The following is a 24620-nucleotide window of genomic DNA, read 5'->3' on the forward strand; positions in this document are numbered from 1 at the left end:
CTGTTATTGTTTAAAAAGAAAGAAAATCCTTTACCGATTTCTCAGTTTTGCATAACCAACACTATTATATTAATGCACTTTTTACCTCTGTAATTACCTTTAATCTAGCCCTCTACAGACTGCCCCCTTGCATTTTAAGTAGCAAAAAAGATTTGTTCCAGCCACCAATAGTTAAATACATACATGACTAAGGACCTATAGCAGGTCTGAAACGTTGTATGTTTGTCAAAAGACCCTATATGAAGAAATAAAGGTTTTTTAACTATTGGTGGCTGGAACAAATCTTTTTTGCTACTTGAAGTATTTGCAGGATAAGGCAGATCCTGGGTTCCGTGCCCCACAAGCCACATATCTGTTGGTGCTGTTTTCCACACTTTCCCTTGCATTTTAACCAATCAGTGCTGACTCCTAGGCAACTCCACGGGAATTGAGCAAAGTGTTATCTATATCAGTGATTTTTAACCTTTTTTTTGCCGTGGCACACTTTTTTACATTAAAAAATCCTGTGGCACACCACCATCCAGCAGCATATATATACACATACACACAAACACACACATACTGTATGTATTGTGCTGTTATGCCATGCCTCCTACAAACTACCCCTGCACTGGGAGTAAAAAACAAGCAAAGTTTAAAAAATATGTCACACTGTTGTCAGTCTGCCGTGGCACACCTGAGGATCTCTCACGGCACACTGGTTGAAAAACACTGATCTATATTGCACACATGAAATAGCGCTGTCTAGCTGTGAAAAACTGTCAAAATCCACTTAGATTAGAGGTGGCCTTGAAGGTCTTAGAAATTAGCATATGAGTCTACCTAGGACCAAGTACCAAGAGAACAAAGCAAATTTGATGATAAAAGTAAATTGAATTTTTTTTGAAATTGCATGCCCTATCTGAATCATGAAAGTTTAATTTTGACTAGACTGTCCCTTTAAGCATGATACAGAACAATCATTTTAAAATTTTGCAGCGGCCGCATTACATTATGCTATTTGTGTGAGCTTTTTTTATATGCGATGTAACTTTTAAATCGTGTAGGAAAAACTAGAAAAATGTAACAATCACGCTCTGTTTTGTGTGTTGACTTGAAGTGCACAATAGAGCTGGGGGAAAAGCCTGCAGCTTTTGTGAACTGTGAATGTTCACTACTTGTGTCACAGAGTGCAAGCATATGTGAGATTCAAGATGGCGGCACCCAGTGTGGAGAAAAGAATCCTCACCAACCAGCATCTGTTAAGGGTTAAAATCAGAGAAAATGGCTCTGAAAAGAGCTACAGGCTCTGGAGGATAAAGAATAGCATGGTGAGTAGTCGTTGTGTCCATCAGTTTAATGTCCCTTTAAAGGGACATGAAACCCAAAATGTTTCTTTCAGATAGAACATGCAATTTTGAACAACTTTCTAATTTACGTCTTCTATTATCTGTTTTGCTTTGTTCTCCTGGTATCCTTTGTAGAAGAGAATACCTATGTAGGCTCGGAAGCAGCAATGCATTACTGAGAGTTATCTGCTAACTGGTGGCTGCCTCTTTTAATTGGCTCACCTTGTGTGTTCAGATAACTCCCAGTAGTGCATTGTGGGTCCTTCAACAAAGGATACCAAGAAAACTAAGCAAATGTGATAATAGAAGTTAAATGGATAGTTATTTAAAATTGTCTGCTTTATCTAAATCATGAAAGAAACCATTTGGGTTTTCATGTTTCCTTAATATTGATCTAAATTTAATTTTTTTGAACACTAACATCATTTTAGCAAGAAGTTGTTTGTATTTTATTACATATAAAATCTTATTTCTTTTTTGTGCTTACAGGGAAAAGAAACTTGCAAAGAAATACTACGATAAATTGTTTAAGGAATACTGCATAGCAGATCTGAGCAAATACAAGGAGAACAAGGTAGGCGGTGCAATACTGTCTGCATGTTTATTCTAAATATATCTAATATTTGAGTGGAGCTGCTTGTGACATGCTAAAGGATTGCACATTTTAGTTGCATGTTTTTATAGCTATTGTTTGATACATTTCCTATAAAAATATTAAAGTTAAACTGCCCACAAAATGTTAAAAAAGGACATAGTGGTTCAAAATTAAAGGGACATGAAACTCAAAATTTGTCTTTCATTATTCAGATAGATACAATAAAAAAAATCAAATTTACTTATATTATCAAAGTTGCTTTGTACTCATGTTATTCTTTGTTTAAAAATATCCTGTTGTGAAAAGCTAATAAAAAAGCATGTGATAAGAGGCTGTCTGTAGTGTCTTAGAAACAGGCAGAAATTTAGAGGTTTAAATGTTATAAAGTATATTAATATAGCAATGTTGTTTGTACAATGCTGGGGGATGGGTAGTAAAGGCTTATCTATCTTTTTAAACAATACAAATGTTGGTCTAGACTGTCCCTTTAAGTTCTACTGCCACATGATTTTTACAGCAAAATCCCTCTCCTGAGAATGACCAAGAAACTGACTGGACCTAATGCAGCTGTCTCTTAGCAACCACTTCAAAGGAAAAACTACGCATTTTCCTTCTTGTAGATACCACAGCCCTGTTAAGTCATGTGATCAATTATATTGCTTTAGCTAATTCATGATTAGAATATGTATTAACCCCTTGTGCACTCCTAAACAAAGGCTCACTAAAGCACTGATAGAAGCCAATACAATTACTACGTCAGCTTGATATTATTGTATGCGCAAAGGGATCGGTTACTGAGGTATGTGCATATCAGTCACATTGATGCAATGCAGCACTATCCCACAGTGAGGCTGAGGCGGTAATGTCACTACCTCCCAATGCACACCTGCAGGTTTGCTCATACTCACAATTGTCCTAACTAGGTATCCCCCCTTGATAGGTTTCATATAATGAGTCCCACAGTGAATTTGGACAAGGTATATTTTTTAACAGAAACTGAACACACAAATTAAATGTTATGCAATAAAAACGTTTGTGTTTCCTGTCTCTTTAAACATTTAATATTACAGACACTGCTTTCTCAAAGTGTTTATGTACTTTTAATCCGGTGGTATTGTACCTTTAAGCGGGTGTTGACACTTGTTTATTAAAAGCAAAATTCCAGGAGAGGGTGTTTTCCCCATCCCCAGACAATTCCATGTACAGTATAGAACGTTCCGTATCTAAAGTTTTTCAAAATAATATAAATCAATGTCCTCCTCCCTTAAAACCCCTTTTTAATACAATGCAGTTATACTGTATATTCAGTCTGGTAAACGTTAACATATTCAAAATGTGGAGAGTTTCCCTGTTGCAATTCGCACCTCAGCGTGTGCTTCCTTTGAGTCATATGGGTCGAAAGATACCACTTCTGGCTGTTTTACTATTGCCATTTAAAATCAAGATGCTAAGAGCTTAGACTCCCTTGCCTCTGCAAAAGGACTTAAAATATATTATGTATAGTTTGTTTTTGGATTTTTATAATTTAAAGTTTGCTGCAGTTTTGGACATATGATTTAGAAGTAATCTGAAGGTATCACTTCTATGTTCCTTTAATTTAAAGTTGTTTAACTTGAAAATTCTTTGTCTGAAAATGTTTAGCACAGTGACTTTAGGTATCAATACAAGCATTATTCAGTATATGCAGACTAAATACAAATATATTCATTTAAAGGGACATATTAACCATATGCTAAATCACTTGAAAGCGATGCAGCATAACCGTAAAAAGCTTATAAGAAAATATCACCTGGACATCTCTATCTAAAAAAATATATATTTTACCTCACAATGTCTTCATCTTACATGAGTAAGTGCTCTGGTAACAGTTATACTTTAGCTATATAAAATAGCCAATCAGCAACAGCAGTGCTAGAGGTCATGCTATACTTTGCTGTGATCTCATGAGATTTCACTGAAACTTCCTTAAACTGAATAGGAAAATAACATGACTGTGCCTGCACATGCCAGATGCACGCTTCCTTGCAAGTCCTGAGACTAGTATCCTGATTGGCTGCTTAAAGGCTCTTTAAAGTGAGGTGTGAATATCTTCTTTTTTACATAGAGATGTTCAGGTGATATTTTTTAGTCCGCTTTTTATAGCTATGCTGCATCACTTTTAAGTGCTTCAGCATTTGGGTATCATGTCCCTTTAAATGAAAATACTTAGTGTCAGTAAACCTTAAAAATAATATTATATAATTCTGCACATAGTGCAGAATTATATAACATTATATTAGCCAAACTTTGTAAAACCTAATATTCCCTTTTAATTTTTTAAAAAAACGGCTGTTTTACAGACCCGCTCTCTGTGATCTTCTGAGCGGGTCTGTTTGTTTTACACAGCGCATCGGGCCAGCTGTATAGTCACGGCCCGACCGCGCCATTATACACAGTGCAGCTCGCTCCTGCTCTAGGTTTTACAAAGTTTGGCTAATATAATGTTATATAATTCTGCACTATGTGCAGAATTATATAACATTATTTTTTAGGTTTACTGTCGCTTTAAAGGGACAGTAAAGTCAAATGTAAATGGATTGTATAGAGCATGAAATTTTAAAAAATTTCTAATTTACTTATATTATGACTTTTGCAAGTTCTCTTGGTATCCTTTATTAAAGAGTAATCCTAGGTGAGCTCAGGAGTGTGCGTGTTTACTTGGCCCTCTGGTAGCAGTGTTTGCAACAATGTTTATAGCAGTGTTATACATAGTTACATACACTGCTACCATACACTGCTACAGATACTCTATGGCAGCAGTGTTTGCAACTATGTATTACACTGCTTTAAACATTGTTGCAAACACTGCTGCCAGAGGGCTAAAGAAACATGCACACTCCTGAGCTCAACTAGGATTACTCATTTCAAATTATTCCAAGAGAACTGAGCAAAATTGATAATAAAACTAAATTGGAAAGTTGTTTAAAATATCATCAACACTCAATTTTGACCTTCCTTTCCTTTTTAAAATGCCAATTTCTTACTAACAATTGGGCTGAGCTATTGGACTGCATATTTGATGCATGAGTAGAAATGGAAAAAAATAAATTTGCACATTTTTGTTCTCAGAGTTTATAGAGTTGTGTATAACACTGCGGGTTTGCTACCTTTCTCTTGTCGCACAAAGTTTTTTTTAAAAGAAGACAAATATGATCATATCCTAGTTTCTAGGATTATGGTTTAACAAAGACTAACTAGAGAACTAAGCAAAATTTATAATAGAAGTACATTGGAAAGTTGTTTAAAGGGACATAATGCTCATATGCTAAATCACTTGAAAATGATGCAGTATAACTGTAAAAAGCTGACAGGAAAATATCACCTGAGCATCTCTATGTAAAAAAGGAAGATATTTTACCTCACAATCTCCTCAGCTCAGCAGCGTAAGTTCTGTGTAAAAAGGTATACACAGCTGCTGCCCAGCTGCAGGTAAAAAAAATGAAGAAATGAACAGCAGCCAATCAGCATCAACAGTGCTGAGGTCATGAACTCTTTTACTGTGATCTCATGAGATTTCACTTAACTCTCATGAGATTTCATAGTAAACTTCCTTAAACTGAATAGGGAAATAAGATGAGAGTGCACAAGGCTCAATCCCTTAGCTGTCCCGGACAGACATACTGATTTGCTGCTTAGAAGTCCTTTACAATGGGATGTGGCTAGGGAGGAAGTTGTGAGGTAAAATATCTTTCTTTTTTACATAGAGATGTTCAGGTGATATTTTCTAGTCGGCTTTTTACAGCTATGCTGCATCACTTTCAAGTGTTTCAACATTTGGGTATCATGGCCCTTTAAAATTTCACGCTCTATCCAATCCATTTAAGTTTAATTGTGACTTTTCTGTCCCTTTAAATTGATTTTCAGATATCACAGCACTTTAAACATTGCTTTTGTAGGCTAGTAAAGGCATTTATACGTGGGTAAATGTAATAATGTTTTATGGATTTATTTTGTACCTTTTTTCTATTTTTTTTAATGTAATAGTTTGGTTTTCGTTGGCGAGTGGAAAAGGAATTGGTCTCTGGAAAAGGTAACACATATATTGTAAACTAATTAATAAAAAAGTATTCAGATTTTATATTCAGATCACCTTTTGCTGTATAGTAAATATTTATTATTAATTAATAATATTTTCTTCCTAAAGGTGGTAGTAAATAAGCATGTGCTCTTCCAATCTTATTCAGATCTTTTTTTTTAGGAATGTGAATTGCTCTGCACATTTTTGTAGAAGCAATTTTAGTTAAAGGGACACTAAACCCAAATTTTTTATTTCATGATTCAGATAGAGCATGCAATTTTAAGCAACTTTCTAATTTACTACTACTATCAATTTTTCTTTGCTCTCTTGCTATCTTTATTTTAAAAAGAAGGCATCTAAGCTGGACAGCACTTGTTTAATGGTGGGTACATTTAGCCACCAATCAGCAAGCACAACCCAGGTTGTGAACCAAAAACGAGCCAGCTTCTAAACTTTACATTCTTGATTTTCAAATAAAGATAGCAAGAGAATAAAGAAAAAAAATGATAAAAGGAGTAAATTAGAAAGTTGCTTAAAATTGCATGCTCTATTTGAATCATGAAAGAAAAAATTTGGGTTCAGTGTGTCCCTTTAAATCTATTTAATTTGGTGTCAAATGAAATTATATGTTTATAGTTATTGATTGAAAAGCATTTGCTTTTCTCAGTTTTAAACAATTGTACATAATAAAAAAATAGAAAGTTCAGATTATTCTGACAATTGTTTGGTAAATGCACCATTTAAAAAAAAGAATATAGAAACATAATAATTGTGCCAATAGCTAGCAACTATCCAAAGCAGATGATATGGGGAATATATTGCAGCAGCAGATTTCCCATTAGCAAAAATAGGCCACTATCTAGGTACACTGTGGCAGAGAAATAACCTTGGTAACCCTTGTTGCTGCAGAATATCACATTCAATAAATGTAGTTTTCCGAGCAAGCAAACGTCTTTGCTCCCTAATATGCTGTCAATCTAAATGGTCTTCTATGTGTTGTGTTTGGGAAATTGTGTGCTTTTTCTTTTTTACATTGACAAACTAACTTCAGTCCGAGAAAACATATCATCCACAATCGATGTTAGTTCCTGACGGTATGCTTTGGGGTAGCGCATCTTAAACTGGGGAGTCCCTAATTTTTGGGTTCCCCATAAGATTTGATCATGTGTTGTGTGTGTGTAGAGTGACCTAATTTTATACATCTTCGAATGAGTGGCAGTTGCTCATCAGCCCATTAGGGGAGATGCCTACATGGAAGGTACGTGGAGTTAGATAGTCTGTTAGTGGTTAGCAGTGACTATGAAAGTTGGATTGACTTATTTTCATTAATAATCCCAACACTTGTGTGTTTTGATGTATATTAAAAAACAAAAATAGCATACCCATCTGTTCATTTTGAACTGTGTTATAATAAACGGGGTCACAAAAGTATTCCAATGCAAAAAGGGGTGAAAAAAGATGCTCTGCTGTAGAGAAGTCAAATGACTCAAATGTTTCAGTCTAAACGTTACTGTGAAGAGTAATGGACTAATGAGGTAATTCCATGGTAATGGTTCCCCAGTTAATCCCATCATTGACAATGTTGATAGGTAGCATAGCAGATAATGTAACATTCTTCTATTCTCTTGTTATCTTCAATACTCTTAAATTTACCTAACATTTTCCTAAACAATATCAACATATCTGTGTCAAAAACAAGGACAGACTCTTAGCATGCACAAAAGGGGCAATGAAGGGCTACTGATCATTGAGTTAAATAAAAAACTTAGTGAGACTGTGGCAGTAGCTTAACTCCTGCTTATTTAGCATACAAAGTGATCAGCAATGCATTTTAAATTGAAAGGCAGAGGCTTCTTTATCAGGCCGTTATAATGAAACTTCTAGTGAACAGCTTGGTCTTCCTTACATGAGTTCATTAAGGGGATTTTTTTCCAATGGCATGGAGAGTCCATTATTTTATTCAATTACTGTTGGGGATTTAGCTCCTGGCCACCAGGAGGAGGCAAATACGCCCCAGCAAAGCTTTAAGTATCCTCCCAATTCCCATAATCCCCCAGTCATTCTTTGCCTTGTACATCAAGGAGGATGTGCGAAGATGGTGCTCTGAAGAAAATATTGACTAGCATTCCTAAGCAGACGGTGTAAAGGCCGGTCTTTGTTCAGGTCCTGGGTAGGAATCAGGCCTGTCTTTAATCTCTTGCTCCTCCCTGGAGTCTTTATTTGTTTTTCCCTGGATGAGATTCATATTCTAGAGTTCTTTTTTCACATATTCTTGGAATTTAAACGTTATGTATCTTCTATTTATACTGACCGAGGGCTGTCTTCATTTGACTTATGGAAAAATGGACAGTTGCCTCCTAATTGTATTACAGCTTTTTCTTCCGGAGATGTCTAGTAGTCCTGGGCCTTGTAGAAGAGACTTCCAAGGATCAGTTGGGTAGGACAAATTCCTTTTCTTCCTGGTTTGTCCTTTAATTTTTGCTTTAGCGGAGGTTTCTTTTGTGAGAAAGGTACTTCAAGTGGTGGTGCCTTCAGTTTAGGTTTGCCTGCCTTTAATTCTCCCTCCCTGTTCATTCTGTATCCTCTCTGGCTTGGGTATTGGTTTCCCAACAGTAATTGAATGGAATTGTGTACTCTCCATGCCATTGGAAAGAAAACAAAATTTCCATCTTAATGGGAGGAGAGTCCACTGCTTCATTCATTACTTGTGGGAATTAAGAACCTGGCCACCGGGAGGAGGCAAAGACACCCCAGCCAAAGGCTCAAATACCTCCCCCACTCCCCTCATCCCCCAGTCATTCTTTGCCTTTTGTCACAGAAGGTTGGCAGAGTAGTGTCAGATGATTCGGAGTAGTCTCTTATGGAGGGTAGTACTCTTCAAAATGGGACTGGAGTTTTAAGTAGTCCTGTCAGCCTCTCAGTGAGAGCATGGATGAATTTTAGAGTCCGGAGATGTAGGGAGAGTCTTTCTGCGAAACTATCCTGACTCAGGTTAACAGCTTCATAAGCAATCGGCATTGACTAGTTTTGCTGCCTGGTTTTCTGCTCTCAAGTCCATGTCAGGAGTGATGCTACTACCCTGCCACACTTGAAAGGCCATGTTTCTGTTCCACGGCATAGATTCTGGTAAGTTTGTTTCATTTATACATACTGTATATGATAGCGTAAGAAGACAGGGTCACAGTATGTCTTCTTTTATCTGTATAGAATCAAGGGTAATACCCTCGGAAAGGGGGTTATTGAACAGGGGGGGATTGGCACATAATATTTATTGTGTTTTAATGCTGCGTCATTTGTGAGATGAGACTCTTTCAGTGGGTGAACAGTCAGTTTCTTAGCAAGAGATCGACGCAGGTCCTTTTTGGCGTGTTTTTCTCTCTAGTTCAGGGGCGGTCCTGCATGGCACTCCATGTTACCAGGTGTGGCCTCTTTAACTTCCTCTTTCTTGACCGGCGGTTATAGGAGACAAAGCTGTTTCTCTTTGGTCCGGGTCATAGGAGGTGGTGAGTGCCCCGGCTATTGGGATATAAAGGTGCCATTTAATTTCTGTCTAGTCCACAATAAAGGTGCAAGCTATAAAGGACTCTGATATGTTAGAGGGTACTCCCTCTTTAATTAAACCTAATCACTGTGTCTATTGTAAGGAGGTTCCTGTTGATCCACCTGCTCAACTCTGTTCCACATGCTTTGATAAAATTGCAATATCTAAAAAGAATAAGATATTTAGTACAACTGAGCCGTCCATTTTATATATATATATATATATATATATATATATATATATATATATATATATATATATATAAACATATAAACAGCTATAAGGGACTAAGCACGCCAATATCCGATGTGCATATAGCCTAGGACGAAAATGCGCTAACCCGACGAACATAAACCAGCTAAAGTGCAAAAGTAACTATAATAAAGCTAAAGGGACATGCGCTAACCCGACGCGCGTAAATCCAAAAACTGACGTACAAAATTCAAACTAAGTGCAGGGAAAAAAAATGACGCGTGCAAAACAGCAATTCTTTTTTTGTTTAAAATTGAACATACTCTTCTCTTTTAACCGTGCTTTTAATTACTTTAGGGTAAAGGATCCTAAAGTTTATGATGATAAGCCGTTTAAGCATTGAAATTCAGTTTTTAAGACTGTTGTTAGTCTCCATAAGGTTTTCCCTATTCCTGATGCTGTCTCTGACAGGATTTCTAGGGAATAGTCTAAACCAGATAATTCTTTTTCCAGTCTGCCATAGATCTGGAAACTATGGGAGTGATTGTTCCAGTTCCTCTGGAGGAACAAGGGATGGGATTTAATTCAAATCTTTTCATTGTTCCAAAGAAGGAAGGTACTTTCAGACCAAAATGGGAAACTATTCAGACTATTCTGCCTTTTGTTCAGCAAGGTCAGTTTATGTCCACAATACATTTAAAGGATGCTTACCTTCATGCTCCAATTTACTGAAAACATTCTGAGGTTTGCCTTTCTGGACAGGCATTTTCAGTTTGTTGCTCTACCATTTGTTCTGGCTACAGCTCCAAGAATCTTCACAAATGTTTTTGAGTGCCCTTTTGTCTCTGATTAGATCTCTGGGTATTGCTCAGGGTTTTCCTACCTGGACGATATCTTGGTTCAAGCTCCATCTTTTCCTTTAGCAGAATCTCACAACAACCGACTCTTGTTGTTTCTTCAACAACATGGTTGGAGGATCAATTTTCTACAAAGTTCTTTGATTCCTGATACAATAGTTACTTTCTTGGGTTTTCAAAAAGATTCAGTCTCCCTGAGTCTTTCTCTAACAGAGCAGAGAAGGTTAAGATTGGTGTCAAAAATAGCAAAAAGAAGGATATCCCAAAACGAAGGTGCTTTATATAAAATCGTCAATCCTTTATTTGTAACATCTTAAAAACAGCAATCTTCAATAAAACAAACTAGTGTGTTCAGACCACACCGTCTTACGTGTTTCAGCTATTGCAGCCGTACTCATAGACATAATCTGTGTCTGACTAAAACCGTTCTTATAAATCTTAAACAATTAAAATTACCTGAACATCATTAGTGTTTTAACTCATAGTTATACTCTTATTTCATCCAAATTGATGTTGTATACCTTTGCTATTGAGCTTAATAAATGTATATATATCAAAGTATTTAAATAATGGAAATTGCTGTTTCAATGACAATGAACTTATTATTGATTAGTACTATCTCTCTCTAGTTTATATACAAATACTATACACATTTATTAGTGTCTTTTTTCTAATTTTTCACATAGTAATGTAATGATATTTAAACATACCGATTTTAATTAATTGTTTTTATAGGGTATTTTATTAGTATCTTTAAGTCCCTCGTTTACACTTTAAATGTATATACCTGCAGTTCTTAACACATAAATCTTATGGTTTATCATCATACTTCCATAGTACAATACGATTCTATCAGTAACAATCAATTCAGATTACTAATTCAGTTTTAAACTTTAATATAAATATATTAGTGTGTATGTATGTTAACATATTTTATAATACTTAGGATAAGATATACCTGTATAAATGTGCATCATTTCCAATAATTGATTAAGTCAAATCTGGAATTCAATCCTACTGGGATTCTTGTGTTCATTGTAAATATCCAATATAATTCTTGCTTATTTAATTTTTGTTCAATGTCCCCGCCTCTTTCATTGGGGGTAACCATTTCTATAATATTCCAGGAGAATGTTTGTAGGCTTCTATCATGCATTTCTATGAAGTGCTTAGCTATTGGTGTCATTATTTCCTCCTGTTTTTTGTTTTCTGATTGTGATGCGATACTGTTTAGGTGTTCTCTATTTCTGACTCTGGTCTCACATGTCGTTTTACCATTGTGTACTGCAGGTGGCACTCTTTGCAAGTTATAAGATATACTACATTTGTGCTTCTGTAGTTAACACATTGTTTCGTTTCAAACTCTTTCTTTGTCACACTAGAGTTGAATTTCACACCTGTAGTCACATATTTAAATGCTTTACATTGTATATAGAAATGGTTACCCCCAATGAAAGAGGCAGGGACATTGAACAAAAATTAAATAGGCAAGAATTATATTGGATATTTACAATGAACACAAGAATCCCAGTAGGATTGAATTCCAGATTTGACTTAATCAATTATTGGAAATGATGCACATTTATACAGGTATATCTTATCCTAAGTATCATAAAATATGTTAACATACATACACACTAATATATTTATATTAAAGTTTAAAACTGAATTAGTAATCTGAATTGATTGTTACTGATAGAATCGTATTGTACTATGGAAGTATGATGATAAACCATAAGATTTATGTGTTAAGAACTGCAGGTATATACATTTAAAGTGTAAAAGAGGGACTTAAAGATACTTATAAAATACCCTATAAAAACAATTAATTAAAATCGGTATGTTTAAATATCATTACATTACTATGTGAAAAATTAGAAAAAAAGACACTAATAAATGTGTATAGTATTTGTATGTAAACTAGAGAAAGAGAGCTAGTACTAATCAATAATAAGTTCATTGTCATTGAAACAGCAATTTCCATTATTTAAATACTTTGATATATATACATTTATTAAGCTCAATAGCAAAAGGTATACAACATCAAATTGGATGAAATAAGAGTATAACTATGAGTTAAAACACTAATGATGTTCAGGTGATTTTAATTGTTTAAGATATATAAGAACGGTTTTAGTCAGACACAGATTATGTCTATGAGTACGACTGCAATTACTGAAACGCGTAAGACGATGTAGTCTGAACACACTAGTTTGTTTTATTGAAGATCGCTGTTTTTAAGATGTTGCAAATAAAGGATTGAAGATTTTATATAAAGCACCTTTGTTTTGGGATATCCTTCTTTCTTTCTTTCATGTAATTGGCAAGAGTCCATGAGCTAGTGACGTATGGGATATACAATCCTACCAGGAGGGGCAAAGTTTCCCAAACCGCAAAATGCCTATAAATACACGCCCTCACCACACCCACAATTCAGTTTTACAAACTTTGCCTCCTATGGAGGTGGTGAAGCAAGTTTGTGCTAAGATTTCTACATTGACATGCGCTTCTCAGCATTTTGAAGCCCGATTCCTCTCAGAGTACAGCGAATGTCAGAGGGATGTGAAGGGAGTATCACCTATTGAATGCAATGATTTCCCTAACGGGGGTCTATTTCATAGGTTCTCTGTTATCAGTCGTAGAGATTCATCTCCTACCTCCCTTTTCAAATCGACGATATACTCTTATATTTACCATTACCTCTACTGATAACTGTTTCAGTACTGGTCTGGCTATCTGCTATATGTGGATGGGTGTCTTTTTGGTAAGTATGTTTTTTATTACTTAAGACACCCCAGCTATGGTCTGGCACTTTATGCATTTATATAAAGTTCTAAATATATGTATTGTACTTATATTTGCCATGAGTCAGGTTCATGTATTTCCTTGTGCAGACTGTCAGTTTCATATTTGGGAAATTAAACATATTGAGAAATATTTTTTTCTTACCTGAGGTTTAGTCTTTTTTCAAATTGACTACTTTTTACTTTCAAATTGCGGGCAGCATTAGGCCCGCGGGTGCGCCAAATGCTAGACTTTATTGCGTCATTCTTGGCGCTGGAATTTTTGGTGCAAAAAGTACGTTAGTTGACGCTTGTTCGTCACTTCCGGCGTCGTAGTTGACGCGGGAGTCTTACACATGGTTGCGTCGTTAGTAACGCAAGTGTGTCATTTCCGGATGTTGTTGGCGCCAAAAAAATGCTAGACTTTATTGCGTCATTCTTGGCGCTGGAATTTTTGGCGCGAAAAGTACATTAGTTGACGCTAGTTTGTCACTTCCGGCGTCGTAGTTGATGCGGGAGTCTTGCACATGGTTGCGTCGTTAGTAACGCAAGTGTGTCATTTCCCGATGTTGGCGCCAAAAAAAATTTCTCTCACGTTGGGCGTCATACTTGGCGCCAAATTTTTCATTAGTTTTATACCCCATTGCTGTTTGCCTCTTGCCTTCCTCTATGTCAGAGGGCTATGCTGTTTGCATTTTTTTCCCATTCCTGAAACTGTCATATAAGGAAATTGATAATTTGCTTTATATGTTGTTTTTTCTTTTACATTTTGCAAGATGTCTCAATCTGATCCTGCCTCAGAGGTATCTGTTGGAACGTTGCTGCCTGACATCGGTTCTACCAAAGCTAAGTGTATTTGTTGTAAGATTGTGGAAATTATATCTCCGAATGTCATTTGTAATAGTTGTCATGATAAACTTTTACACGCAGAGAATGTATCCATCAGTAATAGTGCATTGCCAGTTGCAGTTCCTTCAACTTCTAATGTACATCATATACCTATGAATTTTAAAGAATTTGTTACTGATTCTATTCAGAAGGCTTTGTCTGCATTTCTGCCTTCTAATAAACGTAAAAGGTCTTTTAAAACTTCTCATAAAGTTGAAGAAATTTCAAATGACTGGCAACATAATGATTTATCCTCCTCTGAGGATCTATCTGATTCAGAAGATCCTTCCTCAGATATTGACACTGACAAATCTACTTATTTGTTTAAAATAGAGTATATTCGTTCTTTGTTAAAAGAAGTGTTAATTATTTTGGATATTGAGGAAGCTAGTCCTCTTGACATTAAGACTAGTAAGCGTTTAAATGCTGTTTTTAAACCTCCTGTGGTTACTCCAGAGGTTTTTCCTATTCCTGATGCTATTTCTGATATGATTTCTAAGGAATGGAATACGCCAGTTACTCCTTTTATTCCTTCTTCAAGGTTTAAAAAATTGTATCCTTTACCAGCAATTTCTATAGAGTTTTGGGAAAAAATCCCCAAAGTTGATGGGGCTATTTCTACTCTTGCTAAACGTACCACTATTCCTATGGAAGACAGTACTTTGTTTAAAGATCCTTTAGATAGGAAACTTGAATCCTATCTAAGGAAAGCCTATTTATATTCAGGTCATCTTCTCAGGCCTGCAATTTCTTTGGCTGATGTTGCAGCTGCATCAACTTTTTGGTTGGAGAATTTAGCGCAACAAGAGTTGGATTCTGACATATCTAGCATTGTTAGTTTACTGCAACATGCTAATCATTTTATTTGTGATGCCATTTTTTTTATTATCAAAATTGATGTTAGATCCATGTCTTTAGCTATTTTAGCTAGAAGAGCTTTGTGGCTTAAATCTTGGAATGCTGATATGACATCTAAATCTAGATTATTATCTCTTTCTTTCCAAGGTAATAATTTATTTGGTTCTCAGTTGGATTCTATTATTTCAACTGTTACTGGAGGAAAAGGGTTTTTTCTGCCTCAGGATAAAAAAACCTAAGGGTAAATCTAAGGCTTCTAACCGTTTTCGTTCCTTTTGTCAAAATAAGGAACAAAAATGTAATCCTTCCCCCAAGGAATCTGCTTCCAATTGGAAGCCTTCCTCAAATTGGAATAAATCCAAGCCATTTAAGAAACCAAAGTCAGCCGCTAAGTCCGCATGAAGGTGCGGCCCTCTTTCCAGCTCAGCTGGTAGGGGGCAGATTAAGGTTTTTCAAGGATTTTTGGATAAATTCTGTCCAAAATCAATGGATTCAGAGCATTGTCTCTCAAGGGCATTGAATAGGATTCAGAGTAAGACCTCCTGTGAGAAGATTCTTCTCTCACGTATCCCAGCAAATCCAGTAAAAGCTCAGGCTTTCCTGAAGTGTGTTTCAGACCGGGAGTCTTCAGGGGTAATCATGCCGGTTCCTTTTCAGGAACAGGGACTGGGGTTTTATTCAAATCTATTCATTGTCCCAAATAAGGAAAATTCATTCAGACCAGTTCTGGATCTGAAAATTTTGAATTGCTATGTGTAAGAGTACCAACTTTCAAGATGGTGACTATAAGGACTATTCTGCCTTTTGTTCAGCAAGGACATTATATGTCTACAATACAGGGAGTGCAGAATTATTAGGCAAATGAGTATTTTGACCACATCATCCTCTTTATGCATGTTGTCTTACTCCAAGCTGTATAGGCTCGAAAGCCTACTACCAATTAAGCATATTAGGTGATGTGCATCTCTGTAATGAGAAGGGGTGTGGTCTAATGATATCAACATCCTATATCAGCTGTGCATAATTATTAGGCAACTTCCTTTCCTTTGGCAAAATGGGTCAAAAGAAGGACTTGACAGGCTCAGAAAAGTCAAAAATAGTGAGATATCTTGCAGAGGGATGCATCACTCTTAAAATTGCAAAGCTTCTGAAGGGTGATCATCGAACAATCAAGCGTTTCATTCAAAATAGTCAACAGGGTCGCAAGAAGCGTGTGGAAAAACCAAGGCGCAAAATAACTGCCCATGAACTGAGAAAAGTCAAGCGTGCAGCTGCCAAGATGCCACTTGCCACCAGTTTGGCCATATTTCAGCAACATCACTGGAGTGCCCAAAAGCACAAGGTGTGCAATACTCAGAGACATGGCCAAGGTAAGAAAGGCTGAAAGACGACCACCACTGAACAAGACACACAAGCTGAAACGTCAAGACTGGGCCAAGAAATATCTCAAGACTGATTTTTCTAAGGTTTTATGGACTGATGAAATGAGAGTGAGTCTTGATGGGCCAGATGGATGGGCCCGTGGCTGGATTGGTAAAGGGCAGAGAGCTCCAGTCCGACTCAGACGCCAGCAAGGTGGAGGTGGAGTACTGGTTTGGGCTGGTATCATCAAAGATGAGCTTGTGGGGCCTTTTCGGGTTGAGGATGGAGTCAAGCTCAACTCCCAGTCCTACTGCCAGTTTCTGGAAGACACCTTCTTCAAGCAGTGGTACAGGAAGAAGTCTGCATCCTTCAAGAAAAACATGATTTTCATGCAGGACAATGCTCCATCACACGCGTCCAAGTACTCCACAGCGTGGCTGGCAAGAAAGGGTATAAAAGAAGAAAATCTAATGACATGGCCTCCTTGTTCACCTGATCTGAACCCCATTGAGAACCTGTGGTCCATCATCAAATGTGAGATTTACAAGGAGGGAAAACAGTACACCTCTCTGAACAGTGTCTGGGAGGCTGTGGTTGCTGCTGCACGCAATGTTGATGGTGAACAGATCAAAACACTGACAGAATCCATGGATGGCAGGCTTTTGAGTGTCCTTGCAAAGAAAGGTGGCTATATTGGTCACTGATTTGTTTTTGTTTTGTTTTTGAATGTCAGAAATATATATTTGTGAATGTTGAGATGTTATATTGGTTTCACTGGTAAAAATAAATAATTGAAATGGGTATATATTTGTTTTTTGTTAAGTTGCCTAATAATTATGCACAGTAATAGTCACCTGCACACACAGATATCCCCCTAAAATAGCTATAACTAAAAACAAACTAAAAACTACTTCCAAAACTATTCAGCTTTGATATTAATGAGTTTTTTGGGTTCATTGAGAACATGGTTGTTGTTCAATAATAAAATTAATCCTCAAAAATACAACTTGCCTAATAATTCTGCACTCCCTGTAGACTTGCAGGATGCATACCTTCATATTCTGATTCATCCAGAACATTATCAGTTCCTGAGATTCTCTTTTCTAGACAAGCATTACCAATTTGTTGCTCTTCCATTTGGCCTAACAACAGCTCCAAGAATCTTTTCCAAGGTTCTAGGTGCCCTACTTTCTGTAATCAGAGAGCAGGGTATTGCGGTGTTTCCTTATTTGGACGATATCTTGGTACTAGCTCAGTCTTTACGTTCTGCAGAATCTCACACAAATCAACTAGTGTTGTTTCTTCAAAGACATGCTTGGAGGATCAATTTACCAAAAAGTTTCTTGATTCCTCAGACAAGGGTCACCTTTTAAGTTTCCATATAGATTCAGTGTCCATGACTCTGTCTCTAACAGACAAGAGACCTTTGAAATTGGTTGCAGCCAGTCTGCACCTTCAGTCTCAGTCATTCCCTTCAGTGGCTATGTGCATGGAAGTTTTAGGCCTCATGACTGCAGCATCGGACGCGATTCCTTTTGCTCGTTTTCACATGAGACCTCTCCAGCTTTGCATGTTGAATCAATGGTGCAGGGATTATACAAAGATATCACAGTTAATATCCTTAAATCCCAATATTCAACACTCTCTGACGTGGTGGTTAAATCACCAGCGTTTAGTTCAAGGGGCCTACTTTGTTAGGCCAACCTGGGCTGTGATCACTACAGATGCAAGTCTTTCAGGTTGGGGAGCTGTTTGGGGATCTCTCACAGCACAAGGGGTTTGGAAATCTCAAGAGGAGAGATTACCAATGAATATTTTAGAACTCCGTGCAATTTTCAAAGCTCTTCAGTTTTGGCCTCTGTTGAAGAGAGAACCGTTCATTTGCTTTCAGACAGACAATATCACAACTGTGGCATATGTCAATCATCAGAGTGGGACTCACAGTCCCCAAGCAATGAAAGAAGTATCTCGGATACTTGCTTGGGCGGAATCCAGCTCCTGTCTAATCTCTGCGGTGCATATCCCAGGTGTAGACAATTGGGAGGCGGATTATCTCAGCCGTCAGACTTTACATCCAGGGGAGTGGTCTCTCCATCCATCCAGTGTTTTCTGAGATTGTTCAGATGTGGGGTCTTCGAGAGATAGATCTCATGGCCTCTCATCTAAACAAGAAACTTCCCAGATACCTGTTCAGGTCCAGGGATGTTCAGGCGGAAGCAGTGGATGCGCTTACACTTCCTTGGTGTTATCATCCTGCTTACATTTTTCCGCCTCTAGTTCTTCTTCCAAGAGTGATATCCAAAATCATCATGGAACAATCGTTTGTGTTGCTGGTGGCTCCAGCGTGGCCACAAAGGTTTTGGTATGCGGATCTTGTTCGGATGTCCAGTTGCCAACCTTGGCCACTTCCGTTAAGGCCGGACCTTATATCTCAAGGTCCGTTTTTCTATCAGGATCTCAAATCATTAATTTTGAAGGTATGGAAATTGAACACTTAGTACTAAGTCATAGAGGTTTCTCTGACTCAGTAATTAATACTATGTTACAAGCTCGTAAATCTGTCTCTAGGAAGATTTATTATCGAGTTTGGAAGACCTACATTTCCTGGTGTTCTTCTCATAAATTATCTTGGCATTCTTTTAGAATTCCTAGAATTCTACAGTTTCTTCAGGATGGTTTGGATAAAGGTTTGTCTGCAAGTTCCTTGATATTATTATTTCATAGAACGATTGCTAAACTTCTTTATATTCACTGTTTTGTATACAGGCTTTAGTTCGTATTAAGCCTGTCATTAAATCAGTTTCTCCTCCTTGGAGTCTTAATTTGGTTTTGAAGGCGTTACAGGCTCCTCCATTTGAGCCTATGCATTCTTTGGACATTAAACTACTTTCTTGGAAAGTGTTGTTCCTTTTGTCCATCTCTTCTGCTAGAAGAGTTTCTGAGCTATCTGCTCTTTCTTGTGAATCTCCTTTTCTGATTTTTCATCAGGATAAGGCGGTTTTGCGGACTTCATTTAAATTTTTGCCTAAAGTTGTGAATTCTAACAACATTAGTAGAGAAATTGTTGTCCCTTCCTTGTGTCCTAATCCTAAGAATTCTATGGAAAGATCCTTACATTCTTTGGATGTGGTAAGAGCTTTGAAATATTATGTTGAAGCTACTAAAGATTTCAGGAAGACTTCTAGTCTATTTGTTATATTTTCGGGTCCTAGGAAAGGTCAGAAGGCTTCTACTATTTCCTTGGCTTCTTGGTTAAAGCTTTTGATTCATTCTCCTTATTTGGAGTCGGCTAAGTCCCCGCCTCAGAGAATTACAGCTCATTCTACTAGATCAGTATCCACTTCGTGGGCTTTTAAGAATGAAGCTTCAGTTGATCAGATTTGCAAAGCAGCAACTTGGTCTTCTTTGCATACATTTACTAAATTCTACCGTTTTGATGTATTTGCTTCTTCAGAAGCAGTTTTTGGTAGAAAAGTTCTTCAGGCAGCTGTTTCAGTTTGATTCTTCTGCTGATGTTTTAAGTTTTTCTTGTCATTAAAAGAATAAACTTATTATTTGGGTTGTGGATTATTTTTTCAGCGGAAAATGGCTGTTTTTTTTATTTTATCCCTCCCTCTCTAGTGACTCTTGTGTGGAGTTCCACATCTTGGGTATTGATATCCCATACGTCACTAGCTCATGGACTCTTGCCAATTACATGAAAGAAAACATAATTTATGTAAGAACTTACCTGATAAATTAATTTCTTTCATATTGGCAAGAGTCCAAGAGGCCCACCCTTTTTATGGTGGTTATGATTTTTTGTATAAAGCACAATTATTTCCAAATTCCTTTGTTGATGCTTTTTACTCCTTTCTTTATCACCCCACTACTTGGCTATTCATTAAACTGAATTGTGGGTGTGGTGAGGGGTGTATTTATAGGCATTTTGAGGTTTGGGAAACCTTGCCCCTCCTGGTAGGATTGTATATCCCATACGTCACTAGCTCATGGACTCTTGCCAATATGAAAGAAATTAATTTATCAGGTAAGTTCTTACATAAATTATGTTTTTTTGCTATTTTTGTATTGCCTTGTGCACCAGCTATCCCAATTAGAAGACAGCTAAAAGTATCCAGACACCTGTAAAAAGACCTACCTACGAGAACCATAGGGAGGAGAATGACGTCATGAAAGAGGGCTGAAGACTGGAAGCGGTAATAGGAGTGGAGACTAAGGAGCAGTAAGAAGATTACAGGGATTAAGCCTCTCTGCAAAAGCAGCACTGAACGGTTAAGCTGCAAGGGTGAGTACACACTGAGCAGTGTAAGCGAATGTGCACCTGCCGAGCCACCCGCCAGTTGAGTATGGAGGTAGCGAAAACAACCGAGCTGTGATAAAAGAAGATGCAGAGGAGGTAAGCCCATTCTATAGCTCTTTACTGCTTGTCCACATTAAGCCCATGAAGATTATGTCTGATAATATTATATATGAATGAGTATTTGCTTGTCACTACTGCATGACTAACTACAGACATTTCAGGATTTTGGAACATTCTTTGTTTATTAAGATTGGTGTCAGCCTGTCTGAATCTTCAGTCTCTCTTTCCCCTTGACTGCTCGCTGTATGGAAGTTCTTGTTCTTATGATTGCAGCTTCAGATGCAATTCAATGAGTTTGTTTTCACATGAGATATCTTCAGCTTTGTATGCTTCGCCAATGGTGCAGAGATTATAGTCAGATGTCTCAAAAGATATTTTTGGATCCCAATACAAGTCCATCTCTGATTTGGTCGCTAGATCATCAGTTTATTATTCAGTGAGCTTCTTTTGCTTGTCTTACCTAGACTGTAATCACTACAGATTATTATTATTATTATCGGTTATTTGTAGAGCGCCAACAGATTCTGCAGCGCTAAAGATGCAAGTCTCTCAGATGGGGAGCTGTTTTGGGGTCTTTAAGAGCACAGGGAGTTTGGGATCCTTGGAAGGCGAGGTTACCTATAAATGCTTTAAAACTCTGTGCAATTTTTAAGCTTGGCCTCTGTCTGGAAACCAAGTTTAGACTTTCTTTTCAAGAGACAGTGAAACAGCAGTGACTTATGTCAACAATCAGGGGAGAACTCACATTTCCCTAACCATAAGGGAGGTGTCTCGTATTCTCTCATGAGCAGAAATCAATTCCTATCTAGTCTCTGTCATTAATATTCGAGGGCTGAACAACTGGGAAGCAGATTTCTACATCCCGAGATGTGTTCAATCGGATTGTGGATCTTTGGGGTCCTATCAGATATAGATCTGATGGCCTCTCGTTTGAACAAAAAACTTCCCAGGTACTTTGCGAGGCCCAGGGATCCTCATGCAGAGTTCACTTTTCTGGTCCTAGGAAATGTCAGAAAGTTTCTGCTGTTTCTTTGGCCTTTTGGTTGAAACTTTTAATTCACTAGGCTTACTTGGAGGCGGGTCAGCCTCCACTGCAGAGGATTACTGCTCATTTGGTCAGTTGCCACTTCCTAGGCCTTCAAGAATAAAGGCTGTGACACACTGCAAGCGGAGGGGCGCGCAGCGTGTACATGCGGCTGTACACGCTCAGTGTGTCCTACCTTTTCATCTCTGAGCACTCTGCTGTGTCAGGTCGCGTAGCTGAGCGTTCAGAGATGAAATATTTCGCCTCGCGCCGCATCGCTTGCAGTGTGTCACAGACTTGAGGCTTCAAATTGGCAAGGCAGCTACTTGGTCTTCTTTTCACACTTTTATAATAATCTACCATTTTGATGTTTTGCTTCTTCAGAGGCAGCCTTTGGCAGGAAGGTTCTTCAGGCAGTTGTCTCAGTTAGATTTTTTTTTTTTTTTGACTGTTTGGATTTAATTTCTCAGTGAAATAAGATGTTTTTAAATCCCTCCCTTTATCTTAATACTTGTGGACTCCACAGCTTGGGTATTCGTTCCCAGGAGTAATGGATCTGGACTCTCACCACCTGTATGAAAGAAAACATAATTAATTAGTTTCTTTCATGGTGGTAAGAGTCCTCGAGACCCCACCCTATGTTTTCTAGGATTGTTTTATTTTTTTTGGCACATCTTTTTCCCTGCTCCTTTTTATGGCTCTTATTCCTTTTATGTTTTTTTGTTTGAAGGAATATAGTGTAATATATACATATAGGGCTAGATTACAAGTGGAGTGCTTAATAATCACGTGCCCACATACAGACAAATTTGCACGTTTGTGGGCGCATGATAATTAACCAGCGATTACAAGTGTCTGGTTATTGCTACCACAAGCTCGCCGTAGCAATTAGCGTTCCGAAAATTAACCAGAGATCTGAACTCTGGTTAATTTTCCAAAAGTGCCCCAAATGCCCTCAAAATAGAGGGGATTATAGTTTTTAAAAATAGTAGCATTTTTTTAAATTAAAAACCACTGCACTAGGCAGTTTTTGGGTTTAAACTTGGTGGTAGTGGGATGTTAGAAAGAAAAATAAGGCACTGAAAAGTGCCTTTACATAGCGATCTATGGGAACTGTGTGTTCCCAGTAAATTTATATGTATATGCTTATATACATACCTGTGTGTATGTATGTATGTATGTATATGTATATATATATATATGTGTGTGTGTGTTAATAAGTGTATGTACACATATTAACACATAAATATATATGTATATAATCATATATATTTAAGATTGCTGCCATTTTTGCACTAGTTACCCTCCCATTGGAGCCTATGGAAGTGCGCTCTCATGAGTGCAATGCGTCCCAACAATGCAAACACGAGGTCTCGTTCGCATTACTATTAACTTGTAATACCAGCGCACATTAGCGTGCGCTGGTATTACAAAGTAGAGCACTAATATCACTTTCTTAAAACTGATAATTAGCACTCCATTTGTAAGCTGGTCCTTAATTTTTAAGCACCATTTTCACGTTTCCTTTTTAGTGCGGAGGTTACTCTATATGTAATGAGTGGAAGTAGGCATGTATGGCATGGTGTGAGCAGATGCTGCAGTAGGATGTATAGGAAATTTCCATGTTCCAAATAGTAGTTTATGATTGTGGAGTCCATATGTATAGACTACAGTTTTCTGTTATAGCTTTCTTCTTTGTTTGGCTTTTTATCAAATAAATGATATATTCCTCTTCTGCATGGTTCTGCCTCAGTGTTCTTCAGTATGCATTTAAGAACACTAGAGGGAGCTAAAGGCCAACATGAGGTAATATTACAATCAACATTATCTCATTTTCAAGGTTTCAATGTTTCCCTGATAAAGAAAATGAATTAGATTATAACAGGCCAATACTTTTACTCAGAAAAAAACTGGTGTATAAATTCAACGGAAAATATTATTTGGGGGTTATTATAAAACAGCATTTTAATAAAAAAATAAAAAAGAGATTCTTACCCATTTTCCGACCCATATGAAGAGATATAGTAAACCATTTTACATATAAGGTTCAGAGGAAAGTTTGCAGAAATGGTTTAAAGTGAAGATGAACAAAATTAGTTAGCGAAGGCATAAGATTTTAAAGAAAATTAAACTTCATCTTTTTATTTTAAAGTAAAAACAGAATTTATGCTTACCTGATAAATTACTTTCTCTTGCGGTGTATCCAGTCCACAGATTCATCCTTTACTTGTGGGATATTCTCCTTCCCTACAGGAAGTGGCAAAGAGAGCACACAACAGAGCTGTCCATATAGCTCCCCCTCTAGCTCCACCCCCCAGTCATTCGACCAAAGGTTAGGAAGAAAAAGGAGAAACCATAGGGTGCAGTGGTGTCTGTAGTTTAAACAAAAATTTTTTACCTGACTTAAATGCCAGGGCGTGCCGTGGACTGGATACACCGCAAGAGAAAGTAATTTATCAGGTAAGCATAAATTCTGTTTTCTCTTGCAAGGTGTATCCAGTCCACGGATTCATCCTTTACTTTTGGGATACCAATACCAAAGCTTTAGGACACGGATGAAGGGAGGGAACAAGACAGGTACCTTAAACGGAAGGCACCACTGTTTGCAAAACCTTTCTCCCAAAAATATCCTCAGAAGAAGCAAAAGTATTGAATTTGTAAAATTTGGAAAAAGTATGCAGTGAAGACCAAGTCGCTGCCTTACAAATCTGTTCAACAGAAGCCTAATTTTTGAAAGCCCATGTGGAAGCCACTGCTCTAGTAGAATGAGCAGTA

The 24620-nt window shown here is 37.3% G+C and overlaps 1 protein-coding gene across 1 annotated transcript in view; it reads left to right on the plus strand.

Moving 5' to 3' along the window:
• The first annotated feature begins 1193 nt into the window (after positions 1–1193).
• LOC128640432 (protein FRA10AC1) overlaps positions 1194–24620 on the plus strand; it is a 96248-nt gene continuing 72821 nt past the window's right edge. The window contains exons 1-3 of the mRNA XM_053692914.1: positions 1194–1310; positions 1687–1902; positions 5947–5992. Coding sequence (XP_053548889.1) covers positions 1194–1310; positions 1687–1902; positions 5947–5992 — 379 coding nt within the window. The remainder of the gene's footprint in view (positions 1311–1686; positions 1903–5946; positions 5993–24620) is intronic.

This window comes from Bombina bombina, chromosome 9 (genome assembly GCF_027579735.1).
Source record: "Bombina bombina isolate aBomBom1 chromosome 9, aBomBom1.pri, whole genome shotgun sequence".
Taxonomy (NCBI): Eukaryota; Metazoa; Chordata; class Amphibia; order Anura; family Bombinatoridae; genus Bombina; species Bombina bombina.